This window comes from Stenella coeruleoalba (genome assembly GCF_951394435.1).
Source record: "Stenella coeruleoalba genome assembly, chromosome: 14".
Classification (NCBI taxonomy): domain Eukaryota; kingdom Metazoa; phylum Chordata; class Mammalia; order Artiodactyla; family Delphinidae; genus Stenella; species Stenella coeruleoalba.
Window position 1 is genome coordinate 15,838,547 of NC_137160.1, and position 25,440 is coordinate 15,863,986.

Genomic DNA, 25,440 nt, shown 5'->3' on the forward strand with positions numbered 1-25,440 from the left:
ATTATATGATGAAGGCCAGCCTCTATGTTCAACCTAGCCCATCCGACTGGGTAACGATAAAGCAAGTCTGAGCTTCTAGTAAGTGGCATCTATAAAGGCTCTAAGTCACTACAAGGAATCAGTAAGTGGCTTTCAGAGAGCAAAGCTAAAAATTCAGCCTGCTTTCATCAATGAGCACACAAGTTCACTGTCAACCTGTTTGTTAATCTCAGTATTAATCACTGTCCTCTCATTTGGAATTGAAATAAGAAAACTACCTGCCTTTTGGACAATATGTTTAAGCTTTTATTGTGAATGGGAGCAAGGACTGGAATCTAATAGACAAATAGCCCAGATGTAAAGAACATTAATTGGAACACTCTTTATGGACAATTATTCACAGCACACAAGTCCAAACCAGAAGATGCTGCTTGAAAATCATGACTTTAGTCGAAGTTGAAAGATACAAGAATAGTTAAGTGTTTTGCATAAAGGAAACTTGATGACCCAGTAGAACTGATGCCCATAGAACGCAGTCTCTTGAGGGTTTTGTTTTGCTTCTTTGAGGGAGGCCACCGTTGTCAGTATCAGTTCAGCTGGGGGTTCCTTCCTTCACGCTGAGAACCTGGAGAGTCCACCAACTTAAAAAATATTAGAAAGAGTTAAGCGAACGTAGTTAGTGATGCCAAAGTCTAATGCTAAAAGGAAATCCATCCCAATAAACCATCAGTATCACTTGGGAGACTGGTAGAAAGGTAGATTCCTAGGTCTACCCCAGACCTACAGAACTGGAAGCTCTGGGGATGGGACCCAGCCATCTGTGCTCTCACAAGTCCTCCAGATGACTCTGAGCACGTTAATGCTTGAGAACACCAGCTGTCCCCCAGAGAAGTTAACTTCCTTCTTTTGGGGAGCCACTATATTTTCGGGTCTTTTTGTTATATTAGCTTAACTTGTGTTCTGATATGACTACATATGTGTGTGTGTGTGTGTGTGTGTGTGTGTGTATATATATGTGTGTGTGTGTGTGTGTGTTTTTAAAAGAAAACCTTATTTTTTAAAATTTCTTTTATTGAAGCATAGTTGATTTACAATGTTGTGTTAATCTCTGCTGTATAGCAAAGTGATTCAATTATACATGTACATACATTCTTTTTCATATTCTTTTCCTCTATAGTTTATCACAGGTTATTGAATATAGTTCCCTGTGCTGTACAGTAGGACCTATTCTATGTATAATAGTTTGCATCTGCTAATCCCAAACTCCCAATTCATCCCTCCCCCACCCCCTCCCCATCTTGGCAACCACAAGTCTGCTCTCTATGTCTGTGAGTCTGTTTCTGTTTCGTAAGTTCATTTACACAGGTGTAGTTTGACCAAAGTTGGAAATTACATGTATTATCCCCAGGAATTTGTTACTAAAGTAGCAGCCGGGTAGGGAGACTGCTAAGGAATGTGGGATCTTAATTGTTACTTTGCTTCTTTGGCAATGCCTCATTCCCCAAATCAAAGCTAGTTTATGAACTACACAATTCAATATTATAAACCCGTGACTGTAAACGGTAGTCGTGTGGGCAACTTGGGAGGAGGAGGCAATCGGGGTTTCTGCCAGTTCTAAATGCATTGTGGTTGGCTTGTTGTGGCTTCTGTTCAAATTAACTAAGACTGAAGGAAGAATGAGTAGCTCTACTTTTTTTTTTTTTGCGGTACGCGGGCCTCTCACTGTTGTGGCCTCTCCCGTTGCGGAGCACAGGCTCGGGACGCGCAGGCTCGGCGGCCATGGCTCACGGGCCCAGCCGCTCCGCGGCATGTGGGATCCTCCCGGACCGGGGCACGAACCCGGGTCCCCTGCATCGGCAGGCGGACTCTCAACCACTGCGCCACCAGGGAAGCCCCATGACTCTTTCTGAATTATGGTTTTCTCAGGGTATATGCCCAGCAGTGGAACTGCTGGGTCATATGGTAGTTCTATTTTTAGTTTTTTCAGGAACCTCCATACTGTTCTCCATAGTGGCTGTATCAAGTTACATTCCCACCGACAGTGCAAGAGGGTTCCCTTTTCTCCACACCCTCTCCAGCATTTATTGTGTGTAGATTGAAGCTGGCCATTGTGACTGGGAGGCACTGTTTCTGAGGTGGGAGCCAGCAGAGTGAAGCTGGCCCCCGCCTTCATAGAAGCGGGGTAATCAGAAGCTTTTTAGTTACTCTTGACCATATGTTGCTTTCCTTATATTTGGAGCTTCCGTTGGAGCATTTCACATATTAATAAATAGAACCTTTCTATTCTCTGTACTGATCTGATGGGACAGTGGGATCTCTCCCTTAAAAGTGAGAGCAAATTTGTACATTTACTTCCTTTCCGTAACACCCCCAGCAATGCATTCCCCAGTTCCCATTCCTCATGCTCGCCAAATAAGAGAAAAAATCCTCGGCTTCAAAAAACAATGAACTGGGTCCCAACTACAAAAGGAACCCAAAGGCTAACCTCAACCTTCATTGAAACTCAGGACAGTCCACAGCCGCATCCAGGATTATGGATCAGGGCCTGGAGCTGAGCTGAGCACTGCTTCATGTTATAGAAACCACAGGGTAAAAGTTCCATTAGCTTTTGTGAGAAGGGTAAAGTTAAAAGATTTAGGTTCACCTTGAAAATGGTTGGCCATAACTGTTGCTAAAAACTTCCTGTTTGTTGTGATATAGTAGTTTAGATTCAGTGCGCACTTACATGAATCTTTTCTGAATGAAGTAAATATCTTTGTCATCAAAATGTAGGAAGATGCTCAGTTTCTAACTACAGCTCTGGGAGATTTGGCCATAGGACTTGATGTTTTGTTACTAAAACGGGAGAGGGGAGTATATGTGGATAGTTTTTTAAGTTTAAGAAAAGTCCTCAGCCTCTGAAAATCCCTGCTGCTAGTTCTTTTTTTTTTTTTTTTTTTTTTTTTTTTTTGCAGTACGCGGGCCTCTCACTGTTGTGGCCTCTCCCGTTGCGGAGCACAGGCTCCGGACGCGCAGGCTCAGCGGCCATGGCTCACGGGCCCAGCCGCTCCGCGGCATGTGGGATCTTCCCAGACCAAGGCACGAACCCGTGTCCCCTGCATCGGCAGGCGGATTCTCAACTGCTGCGCCACCAGGGGAGCCCCATTTCAGGGTTTGGCCAAGAATAGGCCGGGCCAGCCGGGGCCCAAGAAGTCAATCACAAGTTCTGAGAGCCTTTAGAACCACGTGATCTATTCACAGACAAGGGTGTGGATAAGAGAATTAGTCATTCAGGGCTCTGTACAAAGTTGATACTTATTTCTGTATTGCTTGATTGAATCCTGATTTTCTCTCTGAATAAAGGCTACCAGAGACTTTCTGTCTAGGTGCTTAATGCAACAAAGAACTTTTTTTTGCTCTGCATTTAGCACAGAGAATCCACAGTAGACCGAAGAGTGGTGACACATAAAGCCTCCCTCTGGAGAAACCATCCGAGGCTTGGCCACGCCAGCCCTGAGCCTCTGTTAAGGGGTCATCAATCAGAGTTACCCACCATGAAAGAGGGACATGGTGAACTCTCCAAGGTCTGTGAGTGAAACACAGTATTATTTATTGGCAGAAACATCGAGAGGGAAAGCTGCACTGTATCCTGCATCCTTCATATTTAAGATCAATGAGAACCATTCCCAGAAGATGCCTCACATGGCAGTGGACTGGCCAAGGCAGACAGCACGGGCTTTTCCCTTGAAAAGCTGCATGACTGGTCTCAGTTTCCTCACCTCTAAAATGGAGAGAATAATAGAATCTTCCTGAATCTTTCTCCTAAGACTGCTGTGAGCATTATCCGAGGAAATGGATGAAGGTAAGGTGTTTCACCCAGTACTTGGATTATAAAAAAATACTCACTAAAACTAGCAGTTGTTATTATTAGGGGTATTGTAATGATTATTTTTGCCTTTTATCATAAATTTCATGGAAACTTCTTAAAAGTTAATGAGAATCACATCATTTTCAGTTGCCTTGCTTTCTTCCTATAAATTTTATTCTCTTCTATCTCATTTACTGTCTTTGTATCTAAACAATGCCAATTTGTTATAATTCTTTTCCCCTATCCTCTATAAAATCATATACTAAACAGATCAGTTGACCTGAGATATTTTCACCAAGTTTTGAAATATTAGGATGAGACCCGAACTAGGTAATCTTGGAACAAATATGAAGGAGTACTATTTTGCATCAAAAGTAGCAAACAGGAATGCTCTCTTCCAAAAGCTTCTGTGAATAGGCCCTTCCACTAGTGTTCATCAAAAATAAACATATCTGGCTTCCTTGGTGGCGCAGTGGTTGAGAATCTGCCTGCCAATGCAGGGCACACGGGTCCGAGCCCTGGTCTGGGAAAATCCCACATGCCGCGGAGCAACTAAGCCCGTGCACCACAGCTACTGAGCCTGCGCGTCTGGAGCCTGTGCTCCGCAACAAGAGAGGCCGCAACAGTGAGAGGCCCGCGCACCGCGATGAAGAGTGGCCCCCCTTCACCGCAACTAGAGAAAGCCCTCGCACAGAAACGAAGACCCAACACAGCCAAAAATAAATAAATGAATAAATAAATTTTAAAAAACCATATCTATAGATCCACAGGGATCAACTCAAATAATCTATGGCCTCACTATCAAAATATTTTGGAAGGGTCTGGTAGGCTAAAAAATCCTATCAATGCACAAGTGCTAACAAAACTCCTAAATTGGAGTTTGATGTGTTAAGAGGAAAAATAATTTATGATGTTGAAAAGAAAAGCTAGCATGAGGATTGGCCACTCATTTTCTGAGTGTGTACTGACGTCAGCCCGATGTAGTTGCTGTGAAGTCTTACCTCCGAACAGTTTTATTCTTCCCTGCTCAAACCTCCCCTCCTTCCAACTCTCCCCAAACACCTCCTACCTCCCCGACCCCTCCTCACCCCACTCCCACTTCCCCAGTTTGTTCATTATACCTTTGAGCCTCGATCCCACGTCTTTAAAGTTGCTGCTGCCCTCTGAATCCCAGGTGGACTGGCGAATGCCCAGGGCTCCCGTTGAGGTGGCTGATGGCTTCTGGTCCCCTTTGCTTCTAGGAGGCTCAGCAAATTCCTTGTAGCTTCCTGCCACCGAATGTACTCCCTCAGCTGCTCCTTCAGGCTCCCTCCCTCATAAACATACAGGGACTCTCCTGTGCTCTTTTTTCCCATTAAATGTCCTGTTCAAAAACAAAAACAATATATAGCCAATATTTTATAATAACTGTAAATGGAGTATAACCTTTAAAAATTATGAATCACCATGTTGTACACCTGTAACTTATATAATTTTGTATGTCAATTATACTTCAATTTAAAAAAAATTCAGTGCCACATTCATAAAGAAATAAAACAAGGCATATACTCTGGTTCAAAAAAACCCCAACAAAAACAGAATGCCACAAATTTAACCCAGGGGAATGAATGAACAAGAAATTAAAAAGGGCACCAATTGTGTTTGTGCTGCTTTCTCCTAAATGTGGGATAAATAGCATTTTATTGATATTATTAGGAGATAGTTCATAAATGACTGACAGATTTTGATCCGTGCTCAAAACGCCTAATGAATGGACAGAATTCAGAACTGCAACTCAGAAGCCCTGGGTCTGGTCCCAGCCCCTCTGCTAACTAGCCAGGTGACCTCTCTCAAGTCATTTAGCATCCCGAACCTTCAATTTTATCAACAATAAAATGAACATGTTGGACCAGATGACATCGAAAGAACCTTCCATATCTAAAATTCTATCACCATTTCTGTGTGCACCGAATTCTATTCCCAGCTGAATGATGGCGTTCGAACATCTACCCCAGTCAATCTTGAATTGTTCCTGAAAAGAAAAGTCTCCGTGCTTTTCTTTGTGTGATTAAAAAGGTGTTGCTCAGACTTCCCTGGTGGCGCAGTGGTTAAGAATCCGCCTGCCAATGCAGGGAACACGGGTTCGAGCCCTGGTCCAGGAAGATCCCACATGCCACGGAGCAACTAAGCCTGTGCACCACAACTGCTCTAGAGCCCACGAGCCACAACTACTGAGCCCACATGCCACAACTACTGAAGCCTGAGCGCCTAGAGCCTGTGCTCCACAGCAAGAGAAGCCACCGCAGTGAGAAGCCCGAGCATCACAACGAAGAGTAGCCCCCGCTCGCGGCAGCCAGAGAAAGCCCGTGCGCAGCAACAAAGACCCAACGCAGCCAAAAATAAATAAATAAAATTAATTAAAATAAATAAATTAAAAGGTGTTGCTTTCCTCTTACCTGTAATACAAACGTAGCAAAGGAATTTTTCATTTAAACTTTCTTAGAATTTTAGCTGAGACTGAACCTAGAAATTGCACCTAGAAATTGTACCTAGAAATTACAGTTTGTAATGAAACACAGGTTGAAGACAAGTTTTGGCCAACGCTTTTCAGCCATATAAATGCAGAATTTTCTCTTGGAGGTCTAAAATGGTCACCAAAGTTTATCATTAGCTCCAGAGATGAGCTTTTGCCATATAAACAAATAAAAGTTGCTGTGCAGGAGGCCAAACCACTAAAAACATGGAAATTCATGTATGCAAATGGGGATAGCCTTAGGGTCAGAAGGGCATGGTATTGAAGGTCTGTATTCTTTACATTTTAGCCCATTGCTTGAATATACTCACATTATCTTTTTTTTTTTTTTTTTTTTTTTTTGTGGTACGCGGGCCTCTCACTGTTGTGGCCTCTCCTGTTGCGGAGCACAGGCTCCGGACGCGCAGGCTCAGCAGCCATGGCTCACGGGCCCAGCCGCTCCACGGCATGTGGGATCTTCCCGGACCGGGGCACGAACCCATGTCCCCTGCATCGGCAGGCGGACTCTCAACCACTGCGCCACCAGGGAAGCCCATACTCACATTATCTTATTTACTTTCTTCAGTTGATTTTCTTCATTTCTCTGTAATTGGGTTTTATAGCACTTTCAAATTTCTAACACTAGTAGAACTATGGTGCTTTTGATTTAAAGCTCACAAGGAAAGAGCTCTCTGTGGCTCCAGTGTTGACTGGCATTAGATGTAAGGCAAGCATCATGAAAATAGTACGTGGCAGACCTCAGTCACTGCAAATGGAAGGAGGCCCCTTCCCAGCTGTTCTGTCCACCAAGAGAGAAGCCCTCACAGTAACTCTATTGCTTGTGTGTGTATTTACAGTTCACAGGATGTTTAAATGCAGATTATTTCATTTGATCCACACTGTAATAACTTTGATGAAAATGAGACTGGCCAAAAGTCACATACATGCAAGTAAAGATTCTGGGATTAAAATCAGCTCACAGTCCAGACTCTACGATATTATACTGCTTTGAAGTGTCTTTGAACTTCCTAAGGATATAAGGCAGTTAGAAATCATTCTGGGGTCTGGAAATAAGCTCTGCCAAAGCTTTCTAATATTATCAAAAGGAATGGAGATCATATATCACTAGATCATGACTCAGTTATGCAACTCAGAAAAATTAATTCTGTGTGTACTGGGGAGCCTGAAAATGAGGTTTTCCTGCATTGCAGTGTGAGCTTTGCCAAGTCACTTAGGACCTGACGCTGCACACAATTTTAAGACTCTATTAAGGACACTGTCCCAACTGAAGCATTGGAATCTTGAAAAACTGGCTCCTCACTTACCTGCTTGGTGAACTTGGTACCCAGATATCTACTAAATAACTTTGCATTTAGCCATCGCAATGATTATGTTCCACAACCTCCCAGGAAGTAGCAAATCATTTGGCTTAGAAATATGGAGGAAATCAAATCATGATAATGGGAAAGTGGGATTAGAATCTGATGCTCCCAGTAATAACCTCAGTTGCTCTTGTCCTCGGTCATTGTCTATCATCTGGTTAGGATGCTGGAAATGAGAAAGGCGTTATTGGCAATGAAGCAGAGGGATGATGGAGGTGTTTTTACAAATAACTTCATTTTTGTCATGCTTGAAGAATTCTGTGACTTTTCTACAATGGAAGGCTAAAATGGGCCTCATTCTGTGGGTGATTTAACATAGATCTTTGGGACCTTGTACTGAATTTCAGTATTTGCATATTTGGTGGATGGGTGTTCAGACTCCCTCCCCTAGACCACAGATGTTTTTCTTTTTTCTAAGGAAAGTGCGCCATCTAGAACGTCCCAGGGAAGCACACGTTCCCTGGGTCCTAATGCTAATGTCAACCAAATAATCGTCTCCATGGCAACGTGGACACTATGCCCACTTCCATCTCTTCTCCCATCATCATTTGTTATGTATCCATATAATAATAATGGAGATCAAAAGATAGGCACTTGAAAAAATAAAACCTTGCCAGGCGTAGGGGGGAAGCTTTTGTCCTCTTTAATCACTTAAAAATACCACTAAAATGGCAGGTTTGCAACAGAAAAGAATTTTCTTGAGCTCCATACTTGAAGATTATCCTAACTTCAGAAAACATCCATTAAGACAGAAAGTGTTGAGTATTAAGAGCTAGTTTTTCTGGAGTGATACTTCAGCTGTATTTCACAGTAGCTCGGGTAGCACAATCATGTAACACCATTCTGCAGCTGAACACTGGTGCTCAGCATTCAACCCTCCACGGCACGCTCCACATCAGAGTTAGAACCACGACCAGAAACATTTCGTGGGTGCACAGGGGATAGTTACCAGTGTTAGTGTTGACCTATATTTTCATGGCGCACAAAACATTTCCATGAACATCGAGACAGATAAGAATTGGTTACGTTTTCAGTCTGTTAACTTGTTTTTCCATGGCCACATCACGTTTCTCTCGGCTGGAAGAAGCAATTCACTTAACAAACCTGCAAGTTTGTGCTAACAGCTTCTTCACAGACAGCAATATGTAGCTTTCGTTTGCATTAATTAAAACTAACCTTAATTAAAACTAACCTCCATGTCTTCAGTGACTGAGGAGGACAGGAATTTACTTAGGGCAGAAACCTCAATTTAAAATCTAACATGGCATTCATGCTTATGAATGCTCGCATTCCAACAGAGGGCATGTCCACCCAAAGCAAACTTGTGCCACTGCAATGTCATCTTAAATCTAAATGCAATTTTCGATGTCACCTCCCTCTTTCCCTTGTTCTTCATCAACTCTGCACAGTCAAGGGAGAAAAAGGAAAAAGAGTGTGTTCGAGAACAAATAAGAGAATAAGACAATTTAGGGGTGTCACTGGTCAGTACACTTTGGGGCTGGGAATGCCCAAGTACCACCATGAAGGGTGATGAAATGGCCGACACCTGAAAGACCTGGGGACTGATGTGCTCTGGAATCACGTTGGCTTGCATCAGAAATACCATGATTATAGCTTCCCAGCTAACTCTCTTGTCCTGCGTTTAGCCTGCAAGGGTTACATTAACAATAAGTCTTTTTAGGGCTTCCCTTGTGGCGCAGTGGTTGAGAGTCCGCCTGCCGATGCAGGGGACACGGGTTCGTGCCCCGGTCCCGGAGGATCCCCCGTGCCGCGGAGCGGCTGGGCCCGTGAGCCATGGCCGCTGAGCCTGCGCGTCCGGAGCCTGTGCTCCGCAAGGGGAGAGGCCACAACAGTGAGAGGCCCGCGTACCACACACACACACAAAAATATATATATATATATATACACACATATATATATATATTTAGTACAAAAACATGGATGAGCAAAAGAGGCTGGAAGTCTGGAAGTTTCATTCCACCTTCCCAGCCCACTGGCTGCTGGCCGCACTGGACAATGGCCACTTGATCTAAACTCCCAGGAGCCCTTTTTAAGCATCGATTCCATTCTAGGTTTGGCTTCTTTAACATCTTCTACGTATCCTTCTCTCTGGAAGTGCAAGGGTTTTCACCCATCCCAACCCTTCCTCTCTATACCAGGCTCCTGGGTTCCGGGTGTCCCTCAAAGATGACAAATACTTTCATTCCTGGGGTTGCCAAGACTTGGCAAATGATTCTTTCAGTAATAATGAAAACTACTCTATCGCAACCCAGAGCGCTCCATTTCTCTGAGGGAAACCTACACAGTGCACAGGAGCTGAGGACGCGCAGTTCTAGCTTCACCCCATCTTCTAAATTCATCCTAGTCTTCACCCCGAGAGCCTGTAAATCCTCTGAGAGTTGAATTAGCAAGTATCTTTCCAACACACCCTCCCCTACTTCTAAGTAGATGACTAAGGAAATCGTGAAACGCACACGCACACGTACACACACACACACACACACACACACACACACACACACACCCCGCCTTAAATCTCTCTAGGGACCGACCGGCTTCCCGGGAAAGGCTAGGGCTGCTGTAGATGGCTGTGTGGGGAGCTGTCTGAGGAAGTCGAACGCTTGGCAACATTTGCTAGAGGCTCTGCTCGGCGCGGCCGAGAGCCCCGGGGTGACGCTGGAGCAGCGAGAAGCAGCGGGGCCGCTACCTGCCTCCCAGCTGCGGGGAAGCAAGCGGGTGCGCGCTCCGCGGCCCGAGACCCGGTCCAAGCCGCTGCGGTTCCGGGGGGCCGGGACGAGAGAACCTCCAAGCCCGTGCCTGGAAAGCAGGACTTGTAGGCAGGGGAAAGAGGGAAGGAGCTAGGGGAGAGCGTGAGGTTTCGGGTCAAGAGAGGCGGAGAAAAGCGAGGACTTCGGGGACAGAGACCCGGGATCACCGTGGAGACCACGTGTGATTCCCGGAGCACCGAGCCTGCCGGATGGAAGGAGGGAGGGTTGGGCAAAAGGGCAGGGAAAAGAAAATCGCTGCAAGGCAAAGAAGGACTGAGGAAATTCAGGCGAGCCCCAAATAGAGGTGGGATTCAGGCGCTGATTGCCAAACAGATTTGAAACCCAGGGTGGGCGCTGCGCCCTGTGTCCCACACCTGTGGCTTTGTCGGGGGTAAAGGCGCAGCCGCCAGGCTGGACCAGGGCTCCGAGACGCGCTCGGGGACCCAGCTCCCCAAAATTGTTCAGGGAGAGAACCGTGCCAGACAGGGTTGTGATTAGACGGATAAAAGGAGGTGCTGGGAGATGCGGAGGGAGGGTGATCTCCGCGTACGGCTGGGATTTTGGAGAGCTGCGCGCTGGCTCGGGTGTCCTGCGGGGGAGGGAAGAGAGCGGGAAAGGACCGAGGGACCAGCCGGAGGCTGCCGAGGGACCGACGGCTTCCCGGGATACTGAAGGGCAGGGTGGAGTTTTGGGAGAACGGGGTTGGCGTCTGAGTGGAAAGGTCGGAGCAAAACCCAGCCCCCAACGCAGAGCCGCAGAAAAGCTGAGAGATGGGGAGACTGGCCCCCTCGGCTGACTGGTCCCGCCAGGACTAGAGCGCGCCGGACACTCACCCACCGCCCAGTGGTTGCCGCGCGGGTACATCTTGGCCAGCAGGGTCCCTCCGCCCGCCGACACCGGGGCGGCCGGTCCCCGGGGCGCCTGGCAGAGGACCAGAGCCAGCAGGACGAGCGGGAAGTCGCGGCCGCGCATGGTCCCGGCGGGAAGCCCTCGGAGCGCCGCGGCGAGACTGGGCGGAGAGTGCGCTTCCACTGCAGAGGAGAGACGGGAGGACCGGGACCTCAGAGGAGCGCCGCCGCCGCCGCCGCCAGCGCCGCTGCTGCAGCCTCCACGACGCCCCGACTTTATATGCAAGCCCGGGCGGGGGCGCAGGGGGATCCTCCACCGCCGACCCCAGCGCTCTGACGTCTCCCTGGAGCGAGCCGGAGCGCTGGGACAACGGTCTCCGAAAATCATCCATCTTCCTGCCGAGCGATGAACAGGCTGAGCGTACATTGTCCCCTCTCTCTCTCCCTCGTAGCCCCGTCCGCCTTCCCCAGCCTGGGTTAGTTCTTCCTATCCTCGACGCCTTCACTCCAGCACAATTTAGGGAACTCCTCCCTCCCCAGCCTCACCGGGGCGCCTCCCGCGTTAGCTGCCTTCGGATCCTTCGAGGAGGAGCAGTGACCCCGCGGCCTGACCCCAGGGGCGAGGGGCGCAGCTGGGGTGGGGGAGATAGAGAGGGATGTGCGCCAAGGATGGATGTTTTTAGTCTGGGCTTTGCTAGAGGGGACCGGAGCCCGGAATGCAAAGCACCTCTGATTCTCAGACTTTCCCCCTTTGTGGACCACCTCCCTCCTCGCGGTCCCTGCCCATGAACCTTGCGACCTTTGCTCCCTCCCACAGAGCGCCGCCGCTTCACCGCCGCAAGACCCTCACCCCACCTGGGGTTTCGGAGGCGTCCCTGCCCGCTTGTAGGGTGCGATGGAGGCTGGAGCAGGAAAGACATGTAACGTGATCGGAGCTACAATACTAACAATAGTTTTACCATACTCCTGGTTCCCTGCACCAGCATACGGCATCCACATAACAGAAGAAGCTTCTGCGGCGATTTCCCTAGGCCGCCTCTACCAGAAAGCTCAAACTGTCCCTAAGCTGCCATTTACACACTTCTCTAGAGCTGCCCAACCTTCCCCTTCTCCTTCTGTTCTCAGATACGAGGAATGGTCACCGGCCCAACTCCCGAGGCTGTCAATGCCATGGATACAAAGGGGGTGGGCACCATAGCAATGCAACAGTGAATAGAAGCGGGTAGGATGCGGTTGCCCACGATTCGGCTGTCAGAGCCGGGGGTGTGTTGGTGTGTTCCCGCGTGCCAGTTCCTCACCGAGTGCTGGTGAATTGCCTCGCTGGTTGGTTCCCGCTGGTGTTCCATGTCAATACTGGGCGTTGATACCAGTTAGGTTGAAATCATACATCTTTCGGGATATCTGGTGATTCAATACCTCTGGTGATTCAATACATCTGTGCCGTTCTTAGAGGATATGTGCCTATTGCATGACTGAGCATCCTTGGGCTTGGAAGAGTATTTCCATGCATGTGTCTGGCTAGAAGGTTAAATGCTAATTTCAAGATCACTATTATTAGCCAAGCAATAGAGTAATACTATCCTGAGGGAATACCCCAAGTGAAAAGCAAGGGGGAAAAAAGCCTACAATGGGCTTGGACTCCATCCTTCTGGGTTCTCAGGCTCTGCTCATTAGTAAGCACATGTTCCACAGTCAGGTGATCATACGTAGGCTTCCCACTTCCCACTTGGCCATGAGCTTGCAGGAGCATAGGGACTCGGTCTTGTTCCCCTGTGTGTCTGCAAGGAGCCTGGATCACAGTGGTGTTCAACGATTTGATGAATGAACAACTAACCTAAGAAATGCTTGGGTCTAAATGGCTTTTGCAACCTTGGGCCTTTGGAAAACCTTTATCTCTCCAGACTAAGTTATAGAAAAATGTCCTTTCCCCTTAGTTTAATCAAGATTATTTTAGAATCTTTTAATGACGTTTTTCCCACTATGAGACCAAGGGAAAACTACTGTAAATACAATGAAGTGTGGGAACAGCTCTACAGAAAGTGCAACTCTTCTGCAAATTCAGGCAACACTCTCTGGGGTCTATAGCAGACCAGGAGCTACCCAGGTTCCTCCATTCACTTCAGCTCTTGCTCTAAGCACCCTAGTCTACAGGCTTTCTGCAGCCGGTCTCGGGCTTAGACGTGTCATTTGCTTTGGCATCCCACAAGGGCAGAGAGTGTGTCAGTCTTTGCTCAGGGCTGAATCCACAGTGTCTGACCCAGTCCAAGGTACAGAACAGGGACTCAAGAGATGTGAATGCTGCATTGTCCTCCAGGTATAGCAGCCTGAGTCCAGTCCTCTAACCAGAAAAGACAATGGATTGTGACAAGTTAGAGAAAGAAACCATTGCAGGTTTCATTCAGCCAGTACTGAATGAGCCCCAGTAGATCCTGGCTGGGTATCTTTTCATATCGCTTTTAAAATCTTAACCACAACCCTGCCAGATAGGGATGACTTGTTCCCCTTCTTTGTTATGGCTCAGCGCTCTGTTCCACGTAGATATTCAGGAACCCAGGTTCATTCCATCTTGTGCCTCTACCCCTCCCTAGTGCTCTGCTCCCCAAAGGGATGTTCTGTAAGGAGATAAGGAGCTTGTGTCAGGATGTAAATCAATGCATTGCTTCCTTCATCGAGAATATCTTGCTTTGTCAGCTGAACACTGTGTTTAATGATTTGCATTTAGTGCTGTTGATTTGCATTCTGGCATAAGCTCTTTATCTTGCTGTGGATGGGTTACAAACGGTTCAAGGATGAGCAGCTGATGCATGGACCACACTTAATTAGCACTAAGTGTACTGTCCCTGCCTGCATGGCCTAGATAGCAGCTGGCACGACAGGGCAAATGGGGAGGCGCGCCACTCTCTTAATATACCAGCCCACACGTACCACTCATCTTTTCTGCTCATATTTTAATCGGTAAAAACTCAGCCACAGGGAGCTGCAAGAGAGGCTGGGAGCTGTAGCCCTGATGATCAGTCAGGCGCCTGGCTCTGACTGCACCGCTGCGGAAGAAGGCGTAAGTGGAGTTTGATGGACGGCTGATAAACAGACAGAACCAGCCTAGGGTGCCTCAGGCACGTGGAGGTCTTACAAATTTTATTTAATAAAGTAAAACCTCCCCTCATGGAGAGGAAAGACTGGGTCTCCGGCCCGTCTCCTCTGCCCCAGAGTTCTACGTCCCTTAGAGAATCTCTTGCTAACTACCATACCAGCACCCCTTAGGCTCAGGGGGGCACTGCACCCTCTTATCACTGTGGCACAAATTAGGGTACCCCTTCGTTGGATTCCCCATTTGGGAATGTTTAGTCTAGTCTTTCTATAATAAATGGATCTTAGCCCTTTAGCTATTTCCACAAAAGATCTATGTAGCCAGCAGCCATGATATTTCACTGACATTTTTTGCACCTGTGTGGGGTGGGCTGGGGTCCTGGCCTCCTGTCTTGCACCTCTGCTGGAAACTGCCTCCACCTCTCAGTTCCCGAACTCCTGGTTTCCAGAATAGAAACACGAGAGACCCAGCTCATTATTGTGACCCAGCTATACGTGTTCTAGATTGCCCAACAGCTTAGAGATGAGTGAGTCCACAGTGTCCAATCCACTCTTATAGAGGCTAGGACACATGGTGGCAGATGTGGCAGCGTCCACTCCACAGGGCTCTGGGCAGGACAGTGTTCCCTGAAAAGAAGGTGTGGGTATCATACACAACGGCCCTGCTCCCCAGATCCTCAGGCACATGCTGTCTTGTGCCTGATATTTCATGACGTCTGTTGTTTCTTTTTAGCTCAGTGACTCCCAGACATTGGAAAGGGCATTTTTTTTAACATCTTTATTGGAGTATAATTGCTTTACAATAATATGTTAGTTTCTGCTGTATAACAAAGTGAATCAACTATACATATACATATATCCCCATATCCCCTCCCTCTTGCGTCTCCCTCCCACCCTCCCTATCCCACCCCTCTAGGCGGTCACAAAGCACCGAGCTGATCTCCCTGTGCTATGCAGCTGCTTCCCACTAGCTATCTATTTTATATTTGGTAGTGTATATACGTCCAAGTAAGGGCATTTTTTTTATTATTCTCTTCCACGTAGTTTAGGTTTTGATGGACTTTTTACCGTGAAACAAGCCATATTGCTTAGATTTCTCATTTTTACTCATCAAAGACATAGGAACTGTCTGTCCATCAGAATTTCTAATCAGGTTGAAGTCACCAGTATTACGTAGAGAGTAGATGTCATTCCAGCTTAAATCAGTGAAACATTGCATCTTGCTTCATCAGGGGTAAATGCATGGCTTTTTTTTTTTTTTTTTGCCACACCACGCGACTTATGGGATTTTAGTTCCCTGACCAGGGATGGAACCCAGGGCCCCGGCAGTGAGAGCACCAAGTCCTAACCACTGGACTGCCAGGAAATTCCCCCAGTGTATGGCTTTTTGAAATATTGAAAATAGCACATGCGTCTCTATCTTTGCCCTAAGTGGAGTCTAGGTTAGGAGTCTTAAGGTTTAGGGGGCTGTTTTTGCTGTCACTGGTCATTTATACCTTGGTGCCTATGAAGGCTTTGAGGGCAGGTCTTGCTGCAGTGAGATGCTCCAAGATCCCCAGATCCAGTCCAAAGCCAAGGAAGCAGGCTGTGAAGGCAAATGGAAAGGAACAAGGAGACACTGGCGTCCTGCAAGCGCATGGGTTCTAATTCTGCCTCTGCCACTTAGGAGCTACTATGTTACCAGGCCAGTGACTTAGCATCTGCATCTCAGTCTCTTCATCTATAAATTGGTAATATCTCCCTCCCTAGGGTGTGTGTCTGTTGACTGACAGCTACTTATTTGTTTTAATTAATAATTATGGAGAACTATAATTAGGGCAAGCTAATTTTTTTTTTTTTTTTTCCGGTACGCGGGCCTCTCACTGCTGTGGCCTCTCCCGTTGCGGAGCACAGGCTCCGGACGCGCAGGCTCAGCGGCCATGGCTCACGGGTCCAGCCGCTCCGTGGCATGTGGGATCTTCCCGGACCAGGGCAAAAACCCGTGTCCCCTGCATCGGCAGGCGGACTCTCAACCACTGCGCCACCAGGGAAGCCCAGGCCAAGCTAATTTTTATCTCAGGTGTGAGTGTCAAGACGGCATAATTTTCTTGCTCAATGCGCCTAACCCCAATGTCACATGCTATTTAGATCTTCCAGAGATAATCACACGAATAACAGCTGCCGCTCAGTGAGCATCTGGCATGGACCCGGCATTGTGCACTTACTCGTGTAACCCTCACAGCTGTCCTATGACATAGATGTTATTTGTCCCGTTTTATAGATGAGGAAACTGAGGCACAGGAGGGTTAACTAACTTGCCCAATGACCCAATGGTAACTGACAGAGTCAAGAGTCAACCTCAGAGCCATCTGATTTTCAAGCTCTGAGTGTGATAAGTCTGGCAAAAATGAGTTTCTTTGTACTTACAGGACTTTTCTGGGGGTCGATAAATTTCATCACCCAGAAGGATAAAAAGTATATTAAAATAATTTTAGAGGAGATATTGGGAATAATTTTTAGAGGTAGTTGGCTGAAACCTCATTGCAGATTCCTCCCTTTGCTTGTTTTCAGCTATTCCCCACCCCACGCCCACCCACCTCTAGATCTGTAGACATCGTTTTGCAACTTGTACGTGGAAGTGGGTGGAAGTGGTGGGAACATATAAATTTGCTTTCTGGAGAATAACATGCTCATAGTTTGGGCTACAGCAGGGATGGCCAGAGTCCCAAAATGTAGCCCTCAGTGTCTGAAACTGCAAATATATTTCTGATGTCAACGTGAACATCCTACTTTGCAATCTTCCTTGAAATCCAGTTATTTCTGGCATTTCACTATTACCTTCCATGGTCTTCTGAGCTCCTGGACAGATTGCAGGGGCGATTACCCTAGACTCCAGCCTTGGGGGCTTCCCTGGTGGTGCAGTGGTTAAGAATCTGCCTGCCAATGCAGGGGACACAGGTTCGAGCCCTGGTCCGGGAAGATCCCACATGACACAGAGCAACTAAGCCCGAGTGCCACAACTACTGAGCCTGCACTCTAGAGCCCGCGAGCCACAACTACTGAGCCCGCATGCCTAGAGCCCGTGCTCCGCAACAAGAGAAGCCACCGCAATGAGAAGCCTGCGCACCTCAACGAAGAGTAGCCCCCGCTTGCCGCAACTAGAGAAAGCCCGCGTGTGGCAAAGACCCAACGCAGCCAAAAATAAAATAAGTAAATAAATTTATTTTAAAAATATTAAATTAGGCTCCGGACTTCCAGTTTATCTACTCCAGGGTTTCTCAGCGCTGTTCAGATTTGGGGCCAGATAGCTCTTTGTTGTGGGGTCTGTCCTGGACATTGTGAGGTATTTAGCAGCACCCCTGGCCTCTACTCAGTAGATGTTAGTAGCATGTCTCAGTGTGACAACCTAAAAGTCTGCAGACATTGCAGTATCTCCTTGGTGGGGGAAAATCACCCCCTGCTGGGGGGCTGACCTAGCCCAACTTCTCATCCTTAACTCCTTCCTTGCCAGGTGTTCCTGTGCTCTCACTTGAACGTCTCCAGTGCTGGAGAACTCACTTCTCATTTTTGGAGACTACTGATGTTGGAAAACTCTTCCTTAGAGTGAACTTACTTCCTCATAGTGTCTCTCTAGCTTCCCCTCATCGTGTGGATCACGTGGTCCTCTTCTGCCCTGCCCGGTCCTCCTGACACCCCCTCATATTTACAGACCCCATCGTGCCTGCCGCATTCTCGTCGCTAGAAATTCTCTGTATAGTCAACGCTCACTCAGATGCAAGGACTGCGCCTCCTCTCCCATCCTGACTGATCTAAACATCCTCCAGTGTTCCCTTTATTTATTTATTACTTTTTTTTTTTTTTTTTTTTGCGGTACACGGGCCTCTCACTGTTGTGGCCTCTCCCCTTGCGGAGCACAGGCTCCGGACGCGCAGGCTCAGCAGCCATGGCTCACAGGCCCAGCAGCTCTGCGGCACATGGGATCTTCCCGCACCGGGGCACGAACCCATGTCCCCTGCATCGGCAGGCGGACTCTCAACCACTGCGCCACCAGGGAAGCCCCGTACTACATCTTCTTTACCCATTCATCTTTTGATGGACTTTGAAGTTGCTTCCATATCTTGGCCATTGTAAATAGTGCGACTATGAACATAAGGGTGCATGTATCTTTTTGTGTTCCCTTTAAAGTTGAGAAAGTGAGAGACACGGGTGCTGAGCATTGATCAGAGGATCCAGTGAGCAAGGGGCACTATTTTCCAGAACTTTCCACAGGTATATGCCTATGTCACTTGGCTTCCTGGGGAAATGAAAGCTACTGTGCAAGCAGCCGCCTGTGCCAGGTCAAATGTGCCTGGAAGGCTGGAAGGCTTCCAATGTTGCCCCTACCCCTCAGGTAGTAGAGAGTTGAGCACCAAGGCAGCAGGAGGCCGAGGGCAGAGCTGGTGATGGTACAAAGGGCAGGGCAGTTCTGGGCTTGAGTGACTCTGGTTCTTTCTTCTAAGGACCTATCCACAGAGGCTGTGTTCCTCATCCTGCCACTCCCCTGGGATATTTGTAAGGACAAGAATAAAAAAGACCATGAATGTGAACCATTTTATAAACTCTATGTGAAGAGCCAACTGCACACATGTGACATGGGGTTATCTCCAAATCACCGTCCCCCCAGCCTGCCAACTTCTCCGGACCAGAGTCTCTCAACTCCAGGCAGGCCAAGCTGGAACCGAGTTTAGTAGCAAGTTCATAAGGAAAATATTATTCAGGAAAATCTCTGAAATTCCATTAGTTTAATCTGATTTGACTTATCGAATCAACATACATTTGTCTCTCTCTCGTACTCCTCTTGATGGCATCTAGCGCTGTGGCACCCAGGTATTCAGACCAGCACATTACATTACCGCAGAAACGAGGGTGTCTGGTGAGCCATGTACACACGTGGAGCCTCCCGGCACAGCCCCCTGGGAACACGGGGGAAGAGGTGGGTCCTGATGGTAGAGCAGTGTCATGGGGCATGAGTGCCCGCTGCCAGCAGTGATGACGGTAATAGGTCAGCTCAAATGAACTATCTGGAAGTTGCTTAAGACCACTTATCATAGCACCAATGTTATAACAGTAAAAAATACAGGAAATATTTATAACAGTAACTTACAGATACAAACTAATGATAAACCACAGTTTCACAAAGGATTGTATACATTTTGCACGCTTGTCAGTCCTTTCTTTTAGGCAAAGTGCTCTTTTGATGACCAATAAATAACAGATACACACTCGAGTGAACTGTTTTCATACAATACGAAGAAGTTTTAATTTGATAAGTTAAATACTCCTTTCTACCAAAATTGGAATGTGAATCCAAGTTTAGTGTTGGTCCTCTTAAAGTTCAAAGTAGTGTGGACAGTTTGGTTGTCATTTAAGACAAAGGAGGGGATACTATATAGGTATCCAAGTACAGGCAAAGAGCAGTGCTCCAGAAGTCGAGAAGCTTAACTGTGCAACCCTCTTGTAGTCAATATCGTCTATGCTAAAGTGAGAATTGCTTTGTATCAATATCTCATTTAATGCTTATTAATGAAGAGATGATTTTATTTTTCCCTTTTGCGGGGAGGAAGAGTCTTAGAGAATGTAAGCGCGTGTCCATGGTCAAGGAGCTGGCATTAGAAGCCTGGGAGTGTGGTGCACACAACTCTTCATTGCTAGCCCTTGTGCAGCAACTTGTACTTTGAGAGCCTAGAGCTTTACCTAATTTCACAGCTCTGTCTTACCTGTCTGCTTTAGTCACGGTTCTCCAGAGAGACAGAACCAACAGGATGTGTGTATGTGTTTATATATGCAGATACAAACACACAGATATCCATATCTATAACTATATCAATTGATCGATTGATCAATAGATAGAGGTTTTAAAGAATTAATGGCGAAGGCTTGGCAAGACCAAATCTGATGGGGTAGACCAGCAGGCTGAAGACCCAGGGAAGAGCTTCAGAGTCCAAAGGCAGACTGCGGGCAGTATTCCTTTTTGCTTGGGGGAGTTCAGTCTTTTTCTCGTAAAGCCTTCAACTGATTGGATGAGGCCCACCCATATAATGGAAGGCAATCTGCTTTACTCAAAGTATACTGATTTCAATGTTAATCTCATCTAAAAAATACCTTCACAGAAACACCTAGAATAATGTTTTATCAAATATCTGGGTACTGGGACCTAGCCAAGTTGACACATAAAATAAACCATCATCCTGTCTCTCCCTGTTGTCAAATGTGGGTAACTGCCGTGAATGCCCTCTAATCTCTAAGGCATTCTGCATTTCTTGTAAGTATTGGGCAAATGCCACTTTTCTTGAAGTTCTGCCCAATAAAGTTGGAATTTTCCAAAAGGAACTTGGCTAGGAACAAAGGAAACAAAAGGAAGAAGAAAAAGAAGAAGGAGGAGGAAGAAGAGGAGGGGTAGAAGGAAGAGGAAAAGATGAAAATGCAGACATAGATAGGATTTTAAAAACAAAAATCAACTTTACTGAGGTACCATTTACATATTAAAGTGCCCCATTTTAAGAGTATACTTTTTTGAGTTTTTACAAATATATGCAACCACCACAATCAAGATCTGCACATTTCCATCACCCCCCAAAATTCCAGTAAATCACTGCTAAACTTTCTGTTCGTACGTACCAGTTTTGTCTTCTCTAGAATTTCATATAAATGGCATTGTACAGTATGTTGTCGTTTGCATCTGGTGTCTTTCATTTACCATAAAGCTTTTGAGATTCAGGCACATCATTGCATGTACTTGATGTTGGTTCCTTTCTACTAATAAATAGTATTCCACTGTGTGGCTCTTTCTCAATTTGTTTCCTCATTCACCGGTATCCAGTTGATGGGTACTTGGGTGGTTCCCAATGGAGGGGGGGGTTGGTCCTCTTTTGGTTTTTGTCTGTTTGTGTTTTGGCTATTATGAATAAAGCTGTATGAACATTCATGTCTTTGTGTAGACATATGTAACATCATTTCTCCTGAGTAAATACCGGGGAGTGAATTCCTTGGTGGTATAGTAATCATATGTTTCACTTTCTGAAAAGCTGCCCAGCATCCGCTCCTGGTACAGAAGCCAGTTCTCCCTGTTTGAATGATCCAGTTATTACTGTATGTTTGGGATGTCTCTAATTCTGACTTTGTTTACTGGCCAAAAATGCCTGGTAGATATTTACCCTGGTGAACATTCAAATCCCTCCATGAATGCTGGCCCCTGCAAAGGGATGGCTTTCCAGAACCCATTCCTACAGATTTGTGATTTAAGGTCCTTGGGAAACACTCTACTGAAAATCAACACTAGAAATCGGCACATCTTAGCTCTTTGCTGGCTTACACTTTAGCCAGAACATGTCAGCTGCTCAGACCAAGGCACTGCCGGAATCAGGTTGCTTGGCTGAGGGGAAAGGAAGAGAGAAGGAGGTCATTGTAGATACATATAGTTGCCTACCCAATGGCTGCTTCAACTCAGTCATAACAATCCTGTTTCCTGCTTTCCAAATCGCTTCCCAGGCAGCTGTGCTCATGTGACCCATTTTGGCCACGGGACCTTAGTGGAAGTCAGCTTGTGGTGGCTTCTGGGAAAGCTTCTGCCTTCATGGTGAAGGAACCTCCCACCTCCTTCCTGCCTTGAACGTAGACACTCCACCCAGCTCTGGCACCATCTTGCAACCATGAGAGAAAGACCAAGAAACACACAGAGACGTCAGCCCAGGCATTGCTGAAATGGGAAATCATCACCAGTATCTACTTCTGTCTTCTTGTTATTAGTGACAGATCAAGCCCTATTTGTTTAAGCCACTGTGAATAAGGTTTTTCTTACAGCCAAATGAATCCCTAACCAATATAGGGAGGTTCTGAAAAAGGAGACAGGAGCATATTGAAGGCAAATGTCATGTTTTTTTTGTTTGTTCTTTTCTTTCCTGCGGTACGCGGGCCTCTCACTGCTGCGGCCTCTCCCATTGCGGAGCACAGGCTCCGGACGCGCAGGCTCAGCGGCCACAGCTCACGGGCCCAGCTGCTCCGCGGCATGTGGGATCCTCGCATACCGGGACACGAACCCGCGTCCCCTGCATTGGCAGGCGGACCCTCAACCACTGCACCACCAGGGAAGCCCTGTCATGTTTCTTTCACTAGAGCCAACAAACAGAATTTGCCTTCAAATAGAATTTACCACTTCTCTCAGATTTGCCAGGAATCTTCTAGGTTTTCTCACAGATTCCCCCTGTTACAGGTTGTTCCTCAAGGAATGTGGGTTGATAATCCCCTCTCTGCCAGTTCCTGCCTGGCCCTGGGCAAAACACTTAACCTCTCTGTGCCTCAGTTTCCTCACTTGTAAAACATGGAAATCGTAAGGATATTTTTTATTTTCTTTATTTTTATTTTTTAAATAAATTTATTTATTTTTGTTTGCATTGGGTCTTCATTGCTGCGTGCGGGCTTTCTCTAGTTGTGGTGAGCGGGGGCTACTCTTCCTTGTGGTGCGCAGGCTTCTCATTGTGGTGGCTTCTCTTTGTTGCAGAGCACGGGCTCTAGGTATGCAGACCTCAGTAGTTGTGACACGGGGGCTCAGTAGTTGTGGCACACGGGCTTAGTTGCTCCGCGGCATGTGGGATCTTCCCGGAACAGGGCTCAAACCCATGTCTTCTGCATTGGTGGGCAGATTCTCAACCACTGCGCCACCAGGGAAGCCCAGGATATTTTTTAAAAGCTAGAAAAAAAACTGAAGCATTTTAAAGTGCTTTTATATTATTCTCTGTTATCAGGGAAAGAAGTCTTCTCCATTACACTGGTCTTTATCTTCCTCTTATATATTTTGTTAGGAGTGCTCTGTTCTTCGATATACATGTATATACCTATATATGTATATGTTTAAGTAACAAAGTAATGTTCACCAGCCTTTGTTTTAAATTTTTTTTAACAAAATAAAGTCCTTATGACGGAATCTGGGCTATCTGTAGGAACTCAATAGGCGATGATGATGCAAAGCACTGAATCACCTTGCAGCCATTACTAGAGTATCAACTTCACCAGATTTCCATTTTCCTATAGCAAAACTCTATACCCCTGAACTAAGATTGCAGGGGCAGCAGATTCATACCTGCCACATCCCACTTCCTCTGCTGCAAAATCTCCTTCAGACACAACATGCTAAGTTATTAAGCCAACCTTCCAAGGTGTGTTAGAGGAATACCAAGTTTCCCTTTAGTTTATCCACAACCATCCCGACCTCTCCCTCCTGTGTGTTATCTGATCACGCAGACCGTCAAGTGTGATCAAACCTGACCATGTAATGGCCTCCCTTTTCTCATTAAATTCCATCTTATTCAGTTCTGATCAAGATTCTCTAACGTCCAGGTCTTTGGTAATTTTAACTTTATCTTCTGCATTTGCTATTTGTCACTCATTTTGTATTATCTGCAAATTTAATCTAGGTCAAATTTACTTTCCCCTCTAGGTTGTTAATGAGCACTGTCTATTGGATAATACAGTTTCCTGTACTGAGCCCTCTGGGATCCTTGATTCTTATTCACATTCAGATCTAATTTAAGATGCCACTAATTTTTACTTCTACTGACCATTTGTCAACAAAACCAAAACTATGTTACCGTCAAATCTCCCAGACCCTACTTCTTTAATTGCTCTATGAATTGCTTGGGTCAGATATTTCACATCAAATAAATGTTTAAATGATTTCCACTGAATTCCCCTGTGGGGTTTCAAGTCCATAATTGCGTTCAAAAATGGCTGTGCTGCTATTAGGGAGAATAATTTGAGGCTTTTGAATTTGCCTGGGTTGTTGTTCATTAGATTCTCTTCCACCATGCACAGACAGATCAATTTTCTTATTAAATTTCTTGAATTCTTACCTGGAATGGCAGGCAGACCATGAGAATACTCATTTCCTGAGTCATCATGTTGATGAATATTCCTCTGCTTCTGGAGTTTGGAACCTTCCCAGATCCCAAGATTCTGGTTCTCTCCACAGGATATGCGATGGTTTTGAGTACCCCCGAAAGCCTGAGATGTCCCCCAGTTCTGTTTAAGCACTGGAGTTTAATTACTCCTTATCCAGTTAGTAACTCATCGTTACATTATCTTCTAATCCAGTGGTTCTTGACCTTGGCCAGTTTTGCCCTGTTCCCCACCGCCATCCCTCTTTCCCCAGACACTGGCAATGCCTAGAGACATTTTCAGTTGTCACAACTCAGAGGTGGGTGGTGGAGGCAGAGCTACTGACATTGAGGGGGTAGAAGCCAGGAATGTGGTTAATCATCTTAGAGTGGCTCTAAGTGTTTTCTGGCCCAAAATGTCAATAGTGCTGAGATTGAGAAACCTCATAAAATCTAAGCTATTCTCAAATCTGCCCCTCTCCTCCCCCCTCACCACCACCCAAGAAGGATGGAGTAGTTAACCTAGTTGAAGAGTGAAGAGACCTGTTCCCTCTGGCTGGTCACTTACTTCTCTGGACGGCCGCGTTAAGTTTGGTTGGGAGGGGGATTGAATTAGAGATAGCATATTTCTAAATCTCACTTCAGTTCTCTCCCTCCCTCCCTCCCTTCTTCCCATCCTCCTTTCTTCCTTCCTTCAACAAGTGCTTATTGGATGCCAGCCATGGGCCATGCACTTCCACAGACACTGTGGATACAGATGTTAACAAAACAGTTGAAATCCCTACCCAGTGTGAGCTGATGTTCTAGCTGGGGAGTGAGACAATACTCAAGAGAAGGCATTTCAAAGACCATTAAGAAAGAGAATGAAGAAAAAAGGGCAGGGTTCTGAGATCTGTACCATGACCACCCTATTTCACTGGCCTGAAAGCCAGTTTTTTTTTTATATTCAATTATAGTTGATTTACAATGTTGTGTTAATTTCTGCTGTACAGCAAAGTGACTCCGTTATACATATATATACATTCTTCTTTTTATTTTATCCGGTTTTGAGGAAAAAGGCTAAGTGTTTTATTACAGAGGTGTCTGTTGTTGTTATTGCTAGAGTACAGCTATTTTTTGATTACATGCGCTAAGACATAGTTATTTTCCAT

General features: G+C 46.3%; 2 protein-coding genes across 2 annotated transcripts in view; one reads left to right on the forward strand and one right to left on the reverse strand.

Moving 5' to 3' along the window:
- CCBE1 (collagen and calcium binding EGF domains 1) overlaps positions 1-25,440 on the forward strand; it is a 524,308-nt gene that overhangs the window by 381,924 nt on the left and 116,944 nt on the right. The gene's annotated exons all lie outside the window — the stretch shown is intronic.
- On the reverse strand, positions 411-11,524 carry GRP (gastrin releasing peptide). Its single transcript, XM_079942476.1, is given in 4 exon segments — positions 411-604; positions 4,948-5,028; positions 5,031-5,189; positions 11,301-11,524. Coding segments are annotated over 4 exon segments (417 nt in total). The 5' UTR covers positions 11,440-11,524; the 3' UTR covers positions 411-566.